Source organism: Botryllus schlosseri, chromosome 9 (genome assembly GCF_051294905.1).
Source record: "Botryllus schlosseri isolate E-star chromosome 9, Bs_hap1, whole genome shotgun sequence".
Lineage (NCBI taxonomy): Eukaryota > Metazoa > Chordata > Ascidiacea > Stolidobranchia > Styelidae > Botryllus > Botryllus schlosseri.
In genome coordinates, this window is record NC_137244.1 from 18,208,906 (window position 1) to 18,230,235 (window position 21,330).

Sequence of the window (21,330 nt, forward strand, 5' to 3'; positions counted from 1 at the left end):
CAATGTAGAAATCGCAACCACAGTCAATTGCACAATTGAGATAATATACAAATTGAGGAACTGTTGGAGCGGAATGGATTGGTAACCAACAAAATTATGTTAAAGGTCAACTGCATCTTAAAAATGACTTTGCCTTATTTCGTACGTTATGTGGTTAGGAATATGAATAAAATAATAAAAATTGCAATTACATGATAGTTTTCAAGTAATTTGAATTATAAATCGAAAAGCTGAAAAACGGATATGAAATCATTCAGCTATGAAATGACGTCATGTGAGTTACACGACAGAAGTCCTGGTATAGCTCAGTGTGGTAAACAGATAGTTATTCATGTTGGGATTGATTTTGATAGTGGATTTGATTGTGAATATGGAAGGTATGAAGAAGATGAGGCACGGAGGTACATCTTGGGTCGCGTATGGTTGCTCGAATACGCGATATTCGGTACCCAAAGTGTCTTTTCATCGCTGTCCAAACCCTATTGCTGGAGGATTATGAAGACTGTGAAAGTGATATCCAATCCCTGTCAAGTGATGATAGCTTCCACCCAACAGAGTTAGATGGCGAGTCAGAGTGAGTACTTGAACAGTGTAATCATGTTTGTACCAAGTCTTCACCAAGATATTGATTTGCAGGCATTCAGATTCAGAGGACTGTCTGGAGAATAGCAAGACCCAGTTTGTGATTGTGGACAGAAATAAGCTGGTGAGCATTTTTCAACATTGTCCAATGTGTCAATCAGAGTCGGACGTGCAAGAGTCTGGTTTAGGTAGCACACTGAGAATCAAGCAAGACTGCACAAACTGCTCTTACTCGAGATTTTGATTGGCAGGTAGTGTAGATGCCGTTACATCCTTTGAAGATGAAAGCCTACTTGACTGCACCAAAAGGAAACAAACTGCTCCATTCAGCATATATACATGATAGGCTACATATAGATAGGCCTAAATTTAAGTTACAATGGATAGCATCTTTGATTCTGTTGTTTACCATTATGACTAGGGCGTTTTTTTTTTGACATGTCAAAATTTGTCAAAATTGTAGCGTTAAGTCAAAAAAATTTTGACGTCTGCATTTTGTTAGTATCGTAGATTTTGCAATGTCGGTGAATAATAATACCGCTTTTAGCCTACTTTATAGGCCTACCGTTGTAAACGGCTAATCGTCTGCTCATTGTGAATCATAAACGGTCAAATAAAACAAATAATAGGCATAGACATGGTGTTATGGTCAACGTACCGCAATATGAAGAAAGACTTCTTGTGCATTGCATCATTCTTATATTAAGAAGCGCATGATGAAAAATTGTGATGTAGACAACATTGTCAGAATGAAGCAAGACGGTGTGACACCAGCACCAGCAGTGTACGCACAACTTGAGTGATTGTCAGCCAACAACTGCTGCTGTTGGACGTCCTTGGCAAACTTCTTAGTAAGGACGTGAACTTTCCACCCAAGAATGTAGGAAAGTATCTCTCGTTGTACTACAAAATATTTTGATTATTTCTACCATAATACCTATTGTAACCACTGGAATTCTTCATGGTGCCAGTTTTCGTTATATTGTTTTTTTCATGTAAAAAATTGCCTGTTTCTAAGCCAAAAATGTTTTTTCAGGCCAAACTACTTTATTAGGACAGTCAGTTCCAACCAGAAATGAAGATAAGTGGTGCAATTTTAACATCATGTGGGAAAACACCTAATTTGCATACGTTCAGTCAAAATTCAGTTTTTTTAGGTCAAAAAAAGTCAAAATTTTGATTTTTTAGGTCAAAATTTCCTTTTTTTTAGGTAAAAAAAACGCCCTAATTAGGACAATCCATTTTCAGATTCATTGGCATATGAAAGAATTTGCGTTGCTCTCTAATCCACGCGAATGGAAAATGACATGCGCCATCTCTCGCCGAATGGAAACACTGCTGGAAGTGAATCATTCAATGCCCTCCTCAATCATTTCTGCCCAAAGTTATATCACTACAACTATTTTAGTTATATGCGTTTATTATTTGGAATACAACTGTACATTCACAATGTGGCGTTACTGAACTGGAATCTTTTGTAAGTATTTCACGTAAATTTTGTCCGGACAGCAGTAACAACGCATGCAGGCAGGTTTTTCCGCTGGTTTTTGCCAGAGAATCGCCATACCCAGCGAACACAATTTCTGTAGGAGAAATGTTTCAACTTCCTGAAAAGTGAAAACAAGTGTATCAGTGCGAGAGAAGTATTTGGCAACCGAATCAGAGACTCATCCCATTCATGCATCGAACTAGACTCGATGTTATTATTCTGTGGCCATATTCCTGTTGATATCCATAGCAGGACATCTCCAATACGTCAACGTCCATACACACTGAATTGAATCCTGGCAATTCTGTGATGCACTTTAATTCTGTCATTAACTCTCGGAACCTCCTTACATCACAAACTTATCAATATATCAGATATCAAGATACATGAATGAAACGAGCTATTACACTACAGACTATATACAACTGTATTTCATGTAGCCTCGACGAGCGGCTTGCGCTGAGCAAGCTGGGCTGATCATGACCCATCATATCAAGCGGCAAGGAGTTCCACTGACGTGGGATCGAGCGCATCAACACCTGAACCAATCCGGCATTTAAACGGTAGTATTGTAAGTGGTGCAAAAATGATACTTACATTCGACATACGAGTACTCGGACTCAGTCTCAATATCACTTGGAAAATCCGTGACAATGGAAACCTCGGCCATAACTGACCAGAATAAAAACTGCGAGAACACAAACAGCCGCTGTGACCGGTGTTGATAATATGTGTCACTCACTTGACGTCACAATGCACATTTTGCTTTTTCTGTAAACAAAAAGAGAGAGAGAGAGATTTATTTCTTCGTCAACCGGAATAAACAAAATGAGTAAGCATGAAAAATGCTCAAAACAAAACAAAAACACATACACAGTAATAATAGTGTGTAATTGCCTCTATAACGGTATAGACAGGTGCCGGCGATATGATCCTTACGATCTTCATGTCAAGCCGGAACCTAGGAGATTAGAAACAAGTATATAGATACATACACTCATGCTTACTAGATATGGTGGTTTGTAAAAAACGAAAACAGAAAAACAACAACGAACTACACAGTGGATGCCTTGATGCGATAGCAGATGGGGAATACATCCGATGGTGATTAGTACTTACTGAGAAGTAGGTCAAGGAACTCCGCCTTGAATGACGGAAAACTCATACTTTTCAGTCGCGGGGGTAATTTATTCCACACATCAATTCCAGCACGCTTCAAGGGAGGAAAAGCATTGTCGGAATTAGACATAAATAGGTTGGAAGAGCTCTTAGATCGAGTACCGTAGCTGTGTATATGCATGCAGTATTCAAAGTAGTTTACAAGTGAATTTGGAACTTCTTGTTTGTTAAACTTATACATGAACTTTGCTACTTCAAAAATATATATGTCCTCAACTTTAAGAATGCGAAGTTTCTTATAATATGGAGATAAGCGATGATAGATGGACAGTCCAGCAATAGCCCGAATGGCTTTATTCTGCAGTACTTGCAGTGCCTTCAAAATAGTTTGGGTTGCGGATCCCCACATAATAATACCATATTGCAAATGGCAGTGAACGATGGAGAAATAAAGACTTCTGAGCATAGGCCTAGGAACAATTCTATTCAGTCGCCACAGGACACCAGTATTGCGAGAGATCTTCGACGAAACATGACTTGTATGGGTATTCCAACTGAGGTCATTGTCAATAAATATTCCTAGATATTTCATTGATTTGCAAAAGCACATCACTTGACCAGCCATCATTAATTTGTGATTGATATTGGAGAGTTCTGTTCTCCGTTTTTCTTTACCTATGGGTAACACTTGGCTCTTACTAGCATTTATGGACAATTTGTTACATGTGAGCCAGTTGCTGATAAGTTCAAGTTGGCTGTCAGTTGATATCATCAGATTTTGACTATTGGATGAGGATAGCAGTAAGTGTGTGTCATCTGCAAAAAGGGTAGTGGCAAATTGTGAACAGGCAGTTATATCATTAATATACAATAGGAACAAAGTTGGCCCCAAAACTGACCCCTGTGGTATACCGCAGGAGACAGCACGATAGTCAGATTTCTCTTGACCGATGACTGTATATTGTTGTCGGTCAGTAAGATAATTACGAAATATTTCGAGAGCAGTACCGCGTACACCATAACATTCTAGCTTATCAATTAGTAATGAGTGGTCGACAGTATCAAATGCCTTTTTGAGGTCAAGCGAGATAGCCATACCATAACTATTGGTTGATTGTACATCATAGTATCCAGTCATTATTTCAAGAATGGCATGAATAGTAGAATGTTGATCCCGAAAACCATATTGGTGATTGCTGATTATTTTGTATTTTGACAAAAAACTAATGAGCCTACTTTGTAAAAGTTTCTCAAATACAATTGCTAGACTAGGTAGAACTGAAATAGGCCTGTAGTTGTTTGTCGTGGACCTTGAACCTCCTTTGTAGACAGGGGTTATTTTACCTATTTTGAGGGAGTTCGGAAAGCATCCGAGTTCCAGCGATTTGTTGAAGTAATATGATAATGGAACACTCAGTGGACCTGCAATTATCTTAAGGAGGTTATTTGGTACTTGATCATGTCCCGTTGCTTTAGCAGATTTAAGAGTATGTATGGTACGTTTCACTTCATCTGCTGTTGATGGCTCCAGGAACATTGACGACATATTTCTTCTCAAGTAATCTTGCGCTTTTGTTGCGGATGGTGGAACAGCAGAAGCCAACTTTGGACCAATTGATGCGAAGAAGTCGTTGAACTCGTTCGCTACGTTCTTTGGTTCTTTGATGGTACTACCATTTACATCACATTTCAGATATGGGGATGCAGAAGTTTTGCGGTTATTGATTAGCCCTTTTATGATCTTCCAAGTATCTCTTTGATTTCCATTACAGCTTGAGAATAATTTTCGGAAATATGCTTCTTTTGCCTTTCTCTTGATTGAGCACAACTTTTTGGCATACTCTTTGTGACGTAGCATATCTTGCACATTTTTTGTTCTAATAAACTTCTGATACAAAAAATTTCTAGTTTTTATTGCTCGAAGAATGCCAGGTGTGAGCCATGGTTTTGATTTGATTTTTTGCTGTCGTCGAGAAAGTCTTTTGATAGGAGCGTGTGAATCAAACACACTCTTGATTTCCTCAATAAAGTTACTGAATTTCTTGTTCAATTCGTTACATGCCAATATTGGAACTTTCAATCAAAATTGCGGCAATTTCCGATTGAGTTGAAACACGGAAAGTCGGTAATTTCGTTATGAAAAAAATTCTGAACATGATTCCGCAAAGTTGTCATGAAGATGCAGTTGACCTTTAAATTCGTGCAAAACGATGCACACTGCGGTTACTAGGCAGGCGGTCTCCTCAGTTTCCAAGGGCGTCATGCATCAATGGCTCCTCGCCTTTTTGGCCGTATATCGAGCACTTTCATTTCTAAAGGATGTGATTGATCGATATCTTTATCTAATAAAGGTTATTATTGAACGTATGTAGCCTACATTCTGTAACAGTGTGGCTGGGTGTCGTGATGGAGCAGTAAGTAGCTGAACGACTTGCTGTCTTAGGCGTTGGCGACTTCTTAACTCAACAGTTTCACTCGGTACGGATGTATTGCAGTAGAAAGAGACGTACGTCAGGTAGCGTAGTAAAATGAGTCTGAGCGCGTGCGAGAGAGGTCGGCGCATATAGACGAGCGATACGAGAAAAAAGGTATAGACTTGCGCAGTGCGCGGCAAGATAGCGAGACAGGATATTGTGCAATCGTATGTGGGTCACATGGTAATCGCAGTACTACAGCAAAGCATGTAGTTCCCTCGTAACAGATACGTCAAGGACCAGCGGTCCGCTACAATTCGTACATATCTCACTTTTATCACGATTTTCTTTTCATAATTTTCTGTAGGACCAATTATATAAATACAATGATCGGAATGATTGCCACGCCCCTTAACGCTACAAGAAAGGTTTCCGGCGAAATCAGTCTGTCGCGGGATATGCTTGAGCGGAGGTACGGGATTGCGTATTGTCGACTGTGATGGAGTGCTGCAATCGACCTTACTGGCGTAATATTTGACTGATTTTCCCTAGTTAGTTGAGTGTTAGTTGGTTTCGTTAGAATAGTGAGGCAGTGCTGCATACTAGGATGTAATATAACTAGGGCCATTTAAAGTCATTAAAGTCATATTTTTTTCTATGCATCAGTAAGTCGTGAAATCAATTTTAACGCAAAAATCGCATCCATATGGGGTATATTAAGAAAGTTATAAAGTCATATAAAGTCATATTTTCCTGGTTAGATCATATTTGAGTTATAAAGTCATATTGTCGTATACTTTAAATAAAATGTGTCAATTGAGGCAATTACGCACTAAAAAAGTAAGGCAATTTCTGATTGAACAAAGGCAAACTGTAAGGTTAGCCTACATAACAATACAGTCGCAGACCTATGAGGTCACACATTGCATTGTGTTGCTACACAATCTGTTTTACTTCTGTACACTGAAGTGGGACGTAATTTGAAGTTCAGAGACTTCCACAAGTGAAAGAAATAGTCAACGCACGGGGAGCTGAAGGAGTTATTGTAAAGAGCGTCAAAGATTAAGTGAACGATCCAAAGTTGATGAGTCAGTTAACAGAAATATGCCTCCACTACAACAATATTTCAAACTTGATACGGAAAATGGAGTTGTACGTACACTATCAAAGAGGCTCATGCTGATCTAAATGGCCTTGATTTCGGAAAAGATTCGCTTGAGCTAAAAAATTACATTAAGAAGCGATTGGACAAAAACGATTTGAAACAAATTATGGAGCTACAAAGACAAGACATTTCACCAGCGCTGTATGCAAAACTGCAGAAGTGTCAACAAACATCTGCGTCTGTGAAGCGCTCATTTTCCTTACTAAAGTCATTTTTACGTCCAAATAGTACCTTTAAAGACTCCAACATTCCACACTATACATGGAACTGTACTACAAAAGTGGTTTAAAATAAAAATGGATGTGTATTACTGTTATGTTGTTCATGTTTTACTCGTCAGTTACATGAGTGACGTTGGTTACATGTAAAAATACACGATTTTCGCATAAAGTCATATAAAGTCATATTTTCCCAAAAATAAAGTCATATATGTGTGATTATCTCTTACTACTATCTCTCTCTCTAGTAGTTTCCCTAAACGCATGAGCGATCTTGTCTTCTCGTTGTTGTGATTGTGCGACGTGCGTGCATGTATGTATTAGCACCCACGTCTTGTGAGTTATTGGAGCAATAGGGATTAGGCTAGTCGATGCAACTGTTCTTTTGTATTTCAGTTTGATCATTTGCAACTTTGCATTTATTCATAGGTTAAATACCGTAATAAATGATCAAACTGAAATACAAAAGAACAGTTGCATCGACTAGCCTAATCCCTATTGCTCCAATAACTCACAAGACGTGGGTGCTAATACATACATGCACGCACGTCGCACAATCACAACAACGAGAAGACAAGATCGCTCATCTCCAGTGGATGACATGCCATTGGATCACTGCGACAGTATCGTGGCTTCTCATGAGGACACCAATCTGATTGAAATCAGCATCGTGGCCGCCTCCCGAGCATCATTGAATGCCATTGAAGTTGTCTCCTGGGACGATGTAAAGCGCAGTACTGCATACGATCCTGTTCTCAGTGAGTTAAAAAATCACATCATATCAGGATTCCCAGACAAATCGGACAAACTGCCTTTTCAACTACAATCATATTGGCGGTACCGCGACGACCTTTCGATCGTAGACGATGTTGTCATGTATAATGACCGGATTGTCGTTCCCCCGCCGCTGCGAGGGGTTATCTGTGAAATCTTACACTCGGCACACCAAGGGACTGCTGCCATGTCACAGAGGGCGCAGGCCACAGTATTTTGGCCTGGGATGACTGAGTGTATAGCACGTACACGAGCACGTTGTGACAACTGCAGTAAAATGGCACCGAGTCAAGCATACATGCCTCCGGCCGAGCCATTCATACCGACCTACCCTTTCCAAGCTGTTGCCGCTGATTATTGCACCGCTGCAGGCCACCACTATTTAGTCGTTGTTGACCGCTTCAGCAACTGGCCAGAGATATTCCATGTGAAGCACGGTGGGCAAACGTCTGGAGCCCTCGGACTCCAAGATGCATTACGAAGTTACTTCGGCACGTTTGGTGTGGCCGAAGAACTTAGCAGTGACGGGGGACCCGAGTTTGCTGCGCACAGTACTCGGGAATTTTTTCGAAAATGGGGGGTGCGCCACAGGCTGTCGTCAGCCTACCACTCCAGGTCAAATGGCCGCGCGGAGGCTGCGGTGAAATCGATGAAACGACTCCTTCTCGGCAACATTTCGCAGGATGGCAGCATCCGGACCGATGCAATTACTCGGGCATTGCTACAGTTTCGCAATTGCCCCGACCCTGCGAATGGACTCTCCCCTGCAGAAATAGTATTTGGCAGGACTTTGAAAGATGCGTTGCCGATCAAAGCATGGGTTCCAGTTTTCACACAGCGCAACATCAGGCCATTATGGAGGAATCTCTGGCAGAGTCGCGAGCAAACGTTACGTACCAGATTTGCGAAGCAGCTGGAATCTCTGTCGTTGAACACTAAGCCGTTATCACCACTTCTTGAAGGTGATGTCTGTCGCATTCAAAACCAAAACGGTCGTTATCCCCTTCGCTGGGACAGAACCGGCACTGTGGTTCAGTGCCGAGACCATGACCAGTACCTCGTGAAAGTGGACGGTTCCGGCAGATTGACGCTACGTAACAGGAAATTTCTACGCAAGATTGAGCCGTACTTCCTGAACCAAAAGCACACATATTTTCAGCCAACGGTCTCGTCTCCCGGCACAGCTACGTCACCTCAAGTCGTTTCGCCACCCGCTCTAAGTGGACAGTCGAATGAGGTAGACCCTGGCTTGCTGAGATCCACCGAATCGAGTGCAGAAGATCATCTACCAGCTGAAGTACCGATCGACGACACTAGTGTACTCGCACCGTCTAACAATAGACGCCAGCGCTCAAGCAGAAATGTTACCCCGCCAGTATGGCACAAGGACTACGTTATTAGGGCACAAATTTTATGTTGATTCCCGCTTCAATCGCCATTAGAGTATTTGGTTGGACGTTCTCTACACGCTGTATTTTGAACTCCTCACTCAATGCTCGTTGATTTCGTTAGGAGTTGGGGGGGATGTGTGATTATATCTTACTACTATCTCTCTCTCTAGTAGTTTCCCTAAACGCATGAGCGATCTTGTCTTCTCGTTGTTGTGATTGTGCGACGTGCGTGCATGTATGTATTAGCACCCATGTCTTGTGAGTTATTGGAGCAATAGGGATTAGGCTAGTCGATGCAACTGTTCTTTTGTATTTCAGTTTGATCATTTATTACGGTATTTAACCTATGAATAAATGCAAAGTTGCACAATATAATTGAATTTTTAAGGTCATATAAAAATGGCCCTAAATATAACTTAGGCTTACCATATTTTGGAAATCTAACTTTCCGCTCAGAGCTCAAAATACCGTTTTTCTCTCCACATTGATAGGTGGTTGACTAAAAAAAAGGTCAACTTTTCGCTCAGACCTCAAATCACCGTTTTTCACTCCGAAATAACCGCCGGAGCGTCACTACTGTGCTAATTTATGGCATATCACTCGCATTTTGCTCTAATTGTGACCTAAATTTTCAAAAAAGAGGACAAAATCTCAAAAAAGAGGACAAAAGGGCGTCCTCTGGGGACACTTTCAAAAAAGTCAAAAAAGAGGACAAATCCTCTTAAAAGAGGACGTATGGTAACCCTAATATAACTTTTGACGACGCACATTTATCATAGTACCGACTAGCTGCTAAGCATTTTCGCATCGGTGACATACATGCAAGTACGACACAGCCTAAAAAATTGATAGAGACTGTGGGTTAGCGTCAACATAGATGTGCAGAACTTGGAAGGATTGTTGAAAGAGGATTTGAAAATTTTCTGATATCATATACGTCACCTGATATATTAAAAGAGAAGAGTTGATTACGATGATTGTGTGAGCAACTCATTTTATGTAGTATAGTATCAATATAGCGACTGTACCTTCATAATATAAAATCGGAACTACCCGAAAACTATCATTGTACTGCTTGCTAAAATTCTAATATATAAAACTTTTTCTCGGGTCAGGATGTTGTATCCTCAGCCCATCAATGTTGAGAATCGGCATTGTTCCGAACAATATTGCAACGGCAAAACAATGCACTAGAATTACATTGAGGATAATCACTCCATAGCTGGTATAGCATGGAGAGGTGGTGCAAGACTTAGAAAGCCGTAAAAGGCTTTATCTGCACCTTCTTTGTTCGGCGGCATATGCACCTCGTGCACTCAATACCAGAGGTGGTCAAAGTAGTCAAGAACGCTACTCAAGTAGAAGTAGAAGTAGTGACGAAAAAATCTACTCAAGTACGAGTGGAAGTACTTCTTCTATAAGCCACCTTAAACTACTTGAAGTAGAAGTAGAATTGTCTGACTTTAAATCTACTCAAGTAAGTAAGTAGTTTTGAAAACAGTCTGGACTGTCAAAAGCTGCAAATTGAGCTATACGGAAGGTGCAGAGAGCTTGATTCGTATTGATGCATCCCAGGAGGTATCAATTTTCGACAGAATAAGAACTCTTTCGCATCATGGGATGCAAATTATAGTATTGATATGAAAATGCGATACTAACCCTTTGTTTACTAGAATACCCCGTTTTAGAGAATATCATGGTATGGCGCTCTAACCCATATTATAAGGCACCAAGTTTAGGCGAAGAGCAATACGGAGAAGTTGTATCGAATACGGTTTCATCACTTTGCGCGATTAGTATACGTTAATAACAAATATTGTGGATCGTAAAATTTATATTTAGTTTAGCTTTATTTTCGGAAAATAGAGGCATTACTGCACTTGCTTTTATGCTTCAACATGTTTGTTCTGCAGACAAAAGAATTGAAAGTAATTAGAACTTAAAGTATGATACTCAGAGTATCATACTCGGAATTGAAAGTGAAATACAAATACCACTTCTAAAGAGCGAAAAATAAATTCCATGTCTTTTGTCCATAAAGCTTCAAAGGTGATCTGCTAAATCAGGTGTAACGTTAAAAAAGCTGGATTTTCCAGATTAGCAGGACATCACGTCATCGGCTGCTAGATAACGATAGGATAGGTAATTGCTAGATTGCGAAACGGTAGTTTCAAACGTTATGGTGGGCCATATTTACTGTGATGAAATATTTGTTATGGGCGACAATGCGGTGTGAGCGGAACCATAAGCAATCCGGTACGTAAATTATATTCACTGATACTTTCGTGAAAACAGATATGTCATTCCATAACTACTGTGCGCGAAGCGCAACAAAATTTCTGGGCTCTAATTGAATTTTATGAATATTAAATGTTGGTACTCCGTGAAAACAGCCCCGGAATTCCTCAGACTATCTTTCGTATTAGGGGATTAAACTACTTCTACTTGACAAACTGAAAATAGCGAAAAGTAAGTAAGTAGATCACAAAATATTATGAAGTAGAAGTAGAGAAAATCAGATCTACTTGAGTAAGTACTAGAAGTAGAGGAAAACTACTTGAGTACTTCTAAAAAGTAGAAGCACTTCGTTACTGACCACCTCTGCTCAATACTCATGGTATGCATATGCACATTATACAATATACACCAGGGGTCACCAACCTTTTTGCAACCGAGGGCTACTTTTGAGTAATGATTAAAGCGGCGGGCTACTATTTACTCCTGCCGTTTACCCGTACCACACTGAATTTCCGCTTTGATATTCATAGCACTGGGCAGGACTGGACATCATGTTATCTGTTTCTATAGCAGTCAGTGGGATGCCTGGCATTGTACGATATCAGCTAGTGCGCTGTACTCTGATATGTAACTTGACACCGCAATTCTGAGTGAGTGTTCCAGATGTGCATTGATTGAGCGTGTTTTGTGTTTGCTTTTGATGAAGTTCATGTCCGAAAAGGCTGATTCACAACGATAAGTTGAACCATAGACGCTTGCAACCTTCATAGCTGCTGCGCATACACCACTGTACTTTTCCGTATCAATAATATGCATCAAACGTTTGCTGCAGACTGAGGTGGGGGTCATTTTGCAGTGTTACAATTTCAATCTCCAACTGTTCAGCATCCAGAAATGACAAGATTTCATTATACCGGACAGCAGCAACGATTACAGAAAGTTATAAACACGGTATATTAAACTGCGTTGAGTGTAACAGAAACAAGCTGTGCAAAAAGATGCAATACGTAATGGGTATACATATATTGAAAATCTGCTAGTACTTCACTGCTATCTGACTCCGAATAGTAATATTGTTTACTACTTTGGCATTGTCCTTGTCGTCGAGCTATCGTAACGGAACCCCCCAACATTTCAAGAAGACCGTGGACGGCATTCCGTCACGTCGCCTTTATACGCACTGCGCCTTATCTTGAATTTCTGGTGATTCTACCACGTACATCTATATATTACTAATTGTAATTGATATTTTCAAGGGTTTATATGTAAGTTACATGTTAGTGTGTTTTAGACAAGAATACCTGAATCAATCAATCTATATATTTAAAAGCTCACTGGTAATAATCCGACGAACATTGGTAAATGCTGCTATTCCACCTATGTTTAGAATGGGCTCGCGGGCTACTCATCTAGTCCTCGCGGGCTACCTGGTGCCCGCGGGCACCGGGTTGGTGACCCCTGATATACACAGATCGCGCATGTGTGTATATCATGAGTCGGTCTATATGCCGCAAAAAAACGTGAAAGGCACAAATAAAATACGTCCTTTCCAAATACGTGATGTTTTTGCGAAGTCCCCTAGTAGGTTTTGCCTACTGACACAACACAACTTATTGAGAAGACTTGACCTGTGTCAGTTTTAGAACTTGCCTGAATTGACTTTAAAAATTTAGAAATGCCTTCTTGACTTGATTAAAATTTGCAACGACTCGAGGATAGTGACCTATTTCCATCACTTCCCCGTACAATGGAATATCCACCGTTATTTGCTACTGCGAGCAGGGCTTTGGAGCAGCCGTAAATTTGCATTGCTCCAGCTCCGGCGTTTGCTTCTATCATACATTAGCTCCGGCTCCAGCTCCGGAGCCGCAGTATTTCCGCTGCTCCGGCTCTGAAAACTATCGAAGGTGTCTGTCTATATCAGAAATGGGCAACCCGCGGCCTGCGGGCCATATGTGGCCCGCGAAAAGGTTTTGAGTAGACCGCGAGCTAATTTTCCATTATATTATCAAAATTCTGTTATATTATCGAAATTGAATTGCTCAGATTGTGAGCTTGCAAGGCCAACCAACAGTTTAATTAGTATGGCCACGACACTTGGGATGTTGATGACTAAAATATCAGTTCCGACGCATTGGCAGATCCAGGGTCCAGCAGTCACATTTTTAGTAAATCGTCGTACATTACAATAAACTAAAAAAGTAGTAAATTTTTCTTCACGCTTCGCGTGTTTAATTGTCACTCGATTTCTTTCTCTGTATAGCCTACCCCCACCTGAAAATGAAAAAAACGCCTGATTTAGCCGATTGAGTCTAACTGTATTAGCAATTACGAGGGAAAGTATATTCGCGTTTGCGCTCGCAGAAAGATCGTCGACGATGAAATGTTGGCACAAAATGATTGTCGTATTTTCGCGGAAATCTTCGATATCGATATGTCCAGATGCCGAATAGTCCTGTCCTTGCAAACTGAGCCCAGCGGGCGGTATATAGTCGACCCACAATATACCCAAGTAATAATAATATTAGCTTTGAAAATTTTACGCGCCTGGCGCGGCTAGTGCGCAACACACTCGTTCGTCAATTTCATGTGGCCCTTTAGCCGAAAAGGTTGGCCACCTCTGGTCTATATAGATTACTAATTTAACCACTGGTTAGTTATCTATAGTAATCTACAGTCTGTCAGCCGTCAGTAACATCGGATGTAGCAACGAAGACAAAGGTGCCGCCGTGCCGGCTTGTGACGGCATAATGAATACTTGTCAATTGTCGGAGTACCTGGACGGCGTAGCTCGGGAACACGGCGTGCCTTTCTTCATAGATAACATACTGACCCATCCTGCCACGATTTCCTCGGCAATAGAATTTGTTTTGTTGTCCGGAAGAGAGATTTAATGGAATAATGCATATATAACTTATTGACCTGGTGCACAAGGCCATTGCTGCCGAGCACCAAAAATTCCATACCAACAACAACAACTTGTCAATTGTCGATAACATCATAGTTGCACTAGAACGCACTTTACTCCGTGCCATTGCTGTGCACCAGAGTTGGATCAATTGTAATTTGTAATTGAGCTGAATGTAATAAATTACATTTTTCAATGTAATTGTAATGTAATTGTAATTGAAGCATTTTTATTTTGCGTAATTGTAATTGTAATTGTAATTTGACAAAAATTTTGCTCAATTACAATTTCAATTACATTAAATTGCTATTGAGACCTGACAAGCACAACATAAAATAATTGACTTATAATGCATTCTCTTTAAATGTCGACAAGGAATTTGATGGATCCATTCGCGGAAGCCCTTGACTGCGCACTTGCGGGCGAAGTTTTTTTTATTTTTACCGTTATGCTGGCCTCGGCTGCCATTGTATACAATTATTAGATTACTAACCAACGGATGGATTCGCAACACGTGACTCACGATTGAATACGCCGAGAAGCGAACTGCTGAGCCGGCTAAAAGCAGCGGAATTGATAGTCCCATAGCTGGCGATCCAAGCGTCGAAATTTGATATGTATGGTCCTAATCGAAAGCTAGTGTCGCACTGATTCCGCAATAAAAGTATATTTCCAGGCAATGGTACCATCCCAAAATAGTCTTGAAAGTCTGGGAATCGGCATTGTTCTGAACAATCGCTGGGCGTAATTGGTCATTGTTGTGGTCATGCTGCTGCGGCGCTCTCACTTTTCAGAACAGTCGGCCTTAAACGACTATTTTGGAGCAGTTACATTGCCCTGACGAAATTTTAATTTGTATTTTGGAATTAGTGCATCAATAGCTTACGATAAAGACCAGATGCATCAAATTTGGACGCTTGGATCGCCAGCTCTAGGACTACAAAGTTTGCTGCTTTTAGCTGGCTCTGCAGTACGCTTGTCGGTGCATTCATCCGTGACTCACATCTTGCGCATCTATCCGTGGGTTGGCAATCTACAATGCGATTTCAGATCACGATGCTGCATCGTTACTTCGTCTGGCTAAATAACCAGACCACTGGATATTATATAACGTCTTATCTGACAAAGCACGGTTTTGTTTTTACTCCTCATCCTAATCCCTACTCTGCGTCCCTCGATAAAAATAATATTATTTCTATAATTATATACTATATACGCAAATCCAACACGTGTATATATTATAATACTTTTTTCAACGACATACTGCATACTGGAATAGTTCGAAAACGTTTTTTCTTTTTATTAATTAACGGGTATTTGCGCATCATGAATGAAACATGAATACTTGAATTGTTGTTAATTACGACGCTACGGTTTTCAAGGAGCACGGTTGAATTTATGATTATTCAATTACATGTTCAACAGCAGCAATTGTAATTGTAATGTAATTGAAGCATGCAAGGAGTAATTGTAATTGTAATTTGATATTTTTAGCATGGAGTATTTGTAATTGTAATGTAATTGAAACATGCATGAAAGTAATTGTAATTGTAATTGAACTGAAATAATGTAATTGATCCAACTCTGCTGTGCACAGCATTAAAATTCTGATGCAGCGTTTTAACACTGGCACTGTACTCGTTAACATTAAGCCATACAGCTCAATTCAATCTTTAAATGTGCGATTAAGATTCTACTGTAACTGTAGTAAGAGCAATATGGGCGGCTATAACGACGTGATCAATAGAAATTCGATTTGTATCAAATGTTCAATGGTTTGACGTTCGATATCGGTGCACTCGTTACCAGTCCATCCGGTGTCGATCAAATTTATCGGAATATAATATTTTCCCGTTAAAACGAATCGAATTAAACACTGTGCCATGCCCGTAACGAATTAAACTATGCAGTATGCACATTGCACATTTACAAGTTTACGAAACAGATGATTACAAATCGGAAATCGCGTATCAAATCAGTAATTTGTCTTCAACATAAAATACATGGGGTTTTGGGCTACTCTTCTACCATCCCCTATTTACGCTCGAAAATCCTTACTTGAGTGAATGACGATGATGCACAGTAATGAATTCCAATTAGCATGCGTAATTGCATACTCAGTAACACTGTCCAATTTCGCAGCCCAATTAAAGAACTATCACGAAAGAACGAGTAATTGCTCATCCGATTCATAGCAACGAAGATGGAATTTCTCGGCTCATGCTCGTCATATCGACATGCGCAACGAAATCGCGTTTTTATCCTCTCTCCCATTTCGCGTAATACATAGTGATCATTATTTTCGAACAATATACAATGGGACAACAAGGTTGTGCTGATGATAAAATTGCGGGTATGCCGAATACCCACAATATTCACAGGCATATTTCGCATACCGAGGTTCAGCTCTAATGTATGAAAATTAAACATTGAACATACGACTGCTCTGCTGTTAAATCTCCAGGAACATGGTTAGTCGGAAAAGGTAGCGCCAAAGAGGAAAAGATTCTTAATTTCGCGAAGGCCTGCTGCTGAATTATGTGAAGTCTGCAGATATGGTTGTTGCATATATAATAGCATCTTATAAAATACGCCAGAGCCGGAGCTACCCCTCAAATAACAGGCTCCAGCTCCGGCTGAATTTTATGTAGAGCTCCGGTTCCGGCTCCAGCTCCGGTAAAAATGCACGGCTCCGGGGCTCCGGCTCCAAAGCCCTGACTGCGAGACCACCTCCGATCACAATGTACATCACGTAGGCACACTGGTACATCGGTTTTGTCCAAATATTAAGCCATGCTACCGGTAGTGGCTAAAATCTGCACAGTATGCTCTCAGTTCACCTTCATCAGAGGTCATGATTGAAACTTTTCGCTGATTTAACGCTAGCTCCTAAAGAAAGATTGCTGACGAACCTTTTGTTTACATCGTTACTGTAACTCCGGTGAAGCACGACTACTTGACTTGTTGCCAATTTAGCGATTTTCGCGCTAGATCTAGCGATTTTTCATCCGGTTTAGCGCCAAAAAATATGGATCTAGCGCCTAGCGATAAATCTAGCGATTTTTGAAAAAGTATTTAGCGATTATTTAGCGCTTTTTTACCGAAAATAACCAATAAAGATCAGTTCTGGCCGATGACTGCATTGGCTATACCGGTCACCAGAGTGCGGACTCCGATGTTGTATAATTATAGTTTACTAACCTACGGATAGATAGTGGATACGCAACTCCTGGCGGTTACGCATGGGCAAACAGCGTCTCTTCTTGCTGAATAATCTAGAAGTTGCATAATTGGCATTGGCAGTGCTACATCTGGCGACCTGAGCGCTGAAATTTAATATAATTGGCCATGATCGAAAAATAGTGTCGCAGTGATTTCGAAAATACAAAATAAAATCTCATCCGAATAATGGAACCGTGCACCCCCACAACAGCCCTCAAAGTCTGACAACCGGCATTGCTCCAACAATGGCACCGTCGCAACACAATGGACATAACAATGACCAATTTCGTCCAGCGATTGTTCTGATCAATACCGATTTTCAGACTTTGGGGGCTGTTTAGAGGTCGTTCCATTGTCTTCACAGGAATTTAATTCGTATTGTCGGAATCAGTGTGACACTAGCATTCGTTTAAGACCAGATTAATTAAATTTCATACAGGGTTGGTCCTCCGATTTTCTTAAGGTCCTACTTATAGTGGCTGGCAGACCCGGTTCAAGTCGTGATGTGTCGGGTCAAGTCGCATGTCGTGTACACGTGTGTCACTGTCAAGTCGCATGTCGTGTTCAAGTACTCCAACACAGTTTAGAGAAGTCAAGCGCATTTCCACGGTACATCGCATAGAGAAGTCAAGCGCATTTCCACGGTGCATCGCATCACGTATTCACGGAAGCATCGAGCAAGGCACGCTTATATGGTGAGCGGTTATGCCAGCAAAACTGGTCAGTGGTCACATATAGCGATCATTGCGCAAAGCGATCTGCTTTATCGAAATGCACTGCACACGTTTTGTCCCGCTTGGAGATGACTATTACGTATTATGAACTAGAAATATGATAAGTGACTTTGGCCCAAGACGAGTAAAATATAGCTGAGAAGAATGTATCGATATAATTGTTCAATTTAACACCTTTAGCAATTAATTCAGATTTAGCGCTATTTTTTAGCGCTTTTTTCTCAATATTTAGCGACATCTAGCGATTTTTGACACCAGTTTTAGCGATTTTATTCCATCCGGAGTTGGCAAACGCAGAGCTCACCGGAGTTTCCAATCATTGTATATATATCATTGGCTCCACCACATAGAATTGTTGAAAACAACACAGCCAGAGACATCAAATCGCCTTATTAGCGATAAATTTAGCGTATAATTTAGTAGTCTAATGTTAGAATATTCCTTGTTCGCACAATTGCAGAAAAACACTAGATTAGCAAAATTATGCAAAAAAAAAACCACTAGAACACTAGGACGACCGAAAAAACACTAGATCTAGTGTTAAAACTATAGAATGTAAACAGTGTTTACATTCTATAGTTAAAACACTATAGAGGATGTAGTGTACATCCTCTATAGTGGCACCACTGGCAGGAACACAGAATCACTCACAAGCGACAAGGTGCAGCAATAAGGGAAACATTAGTTTAAAATTGAGAGAGAAAAGAGCAACGCAAACATACAGCAATGTAAAGTGAAAGAAAATATAAAATGGCAATATGAAATGCAACATTAGGATCAATCGAAATCAGTTACATAATCATTTAAATATGCAGGTGGGACACGATGACGTTTAGGCATGCTATCAACAGCAGCTTGTGAAGAATCAGCAGGCACAACACGACTGGGAGCGGGCAATTCCTCTTCGTCCTCAACAATATAAAGATGGAGATTATCAACATAGGTTATGCGAAATTTTCCATTAACAATATTTTTAATGCGGTACACAAAGTTCTCCAATTTATCAATGACTTCCCACGGACCATTCCAACCTGACGACAATTTTCGATGCTTAGGTGGATAATAAAACCAACAAAAAGAGCCAACTTCATATTCTCGTGATTCAACATGTCGATTGAAATATGTTTTCTGTTTTACGACAGACCTGCGCAATTTCTCGCGTGCAAATTGAAAGGCATCGACGCTGGCAGCAGAAAACCATTCAACATATTGTGTGTAACATTTGCATGGTATGCATTTGGGAGGTCTACCATAAACAATATCGGACGAAGCTGTGCATTGCTCTTATGAACTTTCGGCAATCCATGCATGCGAGGTCTTTGTGAGTCAGATGGCCTCAACATCTCGTACACTTCTTTCGGCACGCACCTTCTTTCATCAAATCGAGTAATCTTCGATCGTCATCTTTGTCGTTTATGTTCCGGTGATTTACTATAAGAAACACCTTCCGTTCATGAGTAAGTGACTGTTACTTGCTTATGCAACTGACACCTCTGTGATTAATCAGATAAAGCCTACATATCAGGAGTGGGCAAAAATGAACCACTTGCTACAAAATGAGGTCAAATTTGAATATCTTGGCTCCGCTGAATCACATGACAAAACCGGTAAATTGGAGAAAAAGTTACAGAAAAGATTACTCGATTTAAAGAAAGAAGTTGCGTACAGTGCACCCCGGACAGGTGCGGGGGAAATTCCGGACGTATGACAATGACAACCTTAATCTATGCATGTGTCAAATTTCAGAACATTTGAGTGTGGTGGTTTTGTTGTCCAGGTTTGGAATGGCCCTTATGCGCCCCAGATTGAGCCCCACGTATCAAATGAGACCCCCCTTCCCCGAGGAAAATAATGAACATCGTGTCGAAATGCGAGTTTGGAATCGTGTTCGTCTCATGAAAGGAGATATTCTTTTAGTTTCGTCTGATACGTGTAAGCGATTCCAATATATCTGGAACAATGACCTTGGCCGCTTTACTGCGAACTTTTTAGCTTTGCAGACAAATCTATAGTGCCGGACCAACCCTTAAGTGACATCAGGGTTTGTTGTATAATACAGGGATGGGCACATTTTTCATCACCAGGCCATATCATCGTAATAACATTAATGTGTCTGTCACTTATTGGCTACGGTGTACCACCAAATATAGCGGGTACTTGGAATGGGAACGACCAAAGCAACCACAGAATATCGATCACACGCGACTAAAAATAAATGATGCAAATACTACTGTAACGGCCCGGTCTTCGGATTGGTAATGCTTTATTACGGAGCTTCACATGCAAACTGCAACGTATCGACACCATAACACAAGGCGGTCACACGACCGGCCAGCACGACGGCCACACCAGAAAGAGGGAATATCATCATTACAAGAAACCACGTGCACAGTTCATGACCACAGATACCATAATAACAAGGTTAACAGCAGCACTGGGGCTGCTACATCACCTTCCCCTAAATCAGTGAGACGCTACGAAAAGCGCTCTCAAAACATGTCAAATTATAATGAATATACAACATATTAATCCTACACAAGAACAAAGCGCACAGATGAAAGCACGAGATGTCAATGATACCATAAACCCATGGAACCTGGATTCTGCCAGAAATAACCAGATACAACACAGCAATCAGCGAAAAGTTACATAACCCAATCTAGGACTTCTTCCACTACCAACAGCTAACTCAATACACACACTAGGCCGCCAATCCCATCCTTACAGGGATACCCTACCATAAACACAATTCAGTCAATCCCATCCTTACAGGGATAACCGCAAACACACTCAACACATGAAGCGTCGACGAAGGACAAAGCCATCCCAAACGTCAAGAGTCCAACGCTATGATTCTGATCGATCGAGATCGTCCTCACCCGGGAGCGCCCTTTTAATGTCTTCCTTCAACGAATGCCACACATACAAAACGCTGCTGATATCTGTCCCAAGTGTCCTATGTCTTTCACTGGTCACTGCAAGCATCACGTCCACCGACATAGCCCATATCATCTGCATCAGCGTCACAAACTTCATCACGTACGTTCGAAACTTGTCTCCGCACACTACCGGTATT

At 40.8% G+C, this 21,330-nt stretch overlaps 1 protein-coding gene and 2 long non-coding RNA genes across 3 annotated transcripts in view; 2 read left to right on the top strand and 1 right to left on the bottom strand.

Moving 5' to 3' along the window:
- Positions 1-16,874, top strand: part of LOC145447338 (uncharacterized) — a 28,376-nt gene extending 11,502 nt beyond the window's left edge. Inside the window, exon 3 of the long non-coding RNA XR_013917533.1 lies at positions 16,441-16,874. This is a non-coding gene — a long non-coding RNA (uncharacterized LOC145447338). The remainder of the gene's footprint in view (positions 1-16,440) is intronic.
- LOC145447336 (uncharacterized) lies at positions 149-2,479 on the top strand. The gene is made up of 3 exons (XM_080325760.1): positions 149-574; positions 637-706; positions 1,831-2,479. Exons 1-3 carry the CDS (start codon positions 420-422, stop codon positions 2,044-2,046), a joined length of 441 nt encoding a protein of 146 aa, XP_080181886.1. The 5' UTR covers positions 149-419; the 3' UTR covers positions 2,047-2,479.
- On the bottom strand, positions 2,374-2,838 carry LOC145447337 (uncharacterized). Its single transcript, XR_013917532.1, has 2 exons — positions 2,669-2,838; positions 2,374-2,610 (listed from the first exon to the last, which is right to left on the bottom strand). It is a non-coding gene; the product is annotated as an uncharacterized LOC145447337 (long non-coding RNA).
- Positions 16,875-21,330: the final 4,456 nt, after the last annotated feature.

Coding starts and splice junctions, on each gene's coding strand:
- LOC145447336 (XM_080325760.1), top strand. CDS start 420: ATGGTTGCTCGAATACGCGATATTCGGTACCCAAAGTGTCTTTTCATC. Junction 575..636: donor GAGTTAGATGGCGAGTCAGA/GTGAGTACTTGA, acceptor ATTGATTTGCAG/GCATTCAGATTCAGAGGACT. Junction 707..1,830: donor TTGTGGACAGAAATAAGCTG/GTGAGCATTTTT, acceptor ATCCATTTTCAG/ATTCATTGGCATATGAAAGA.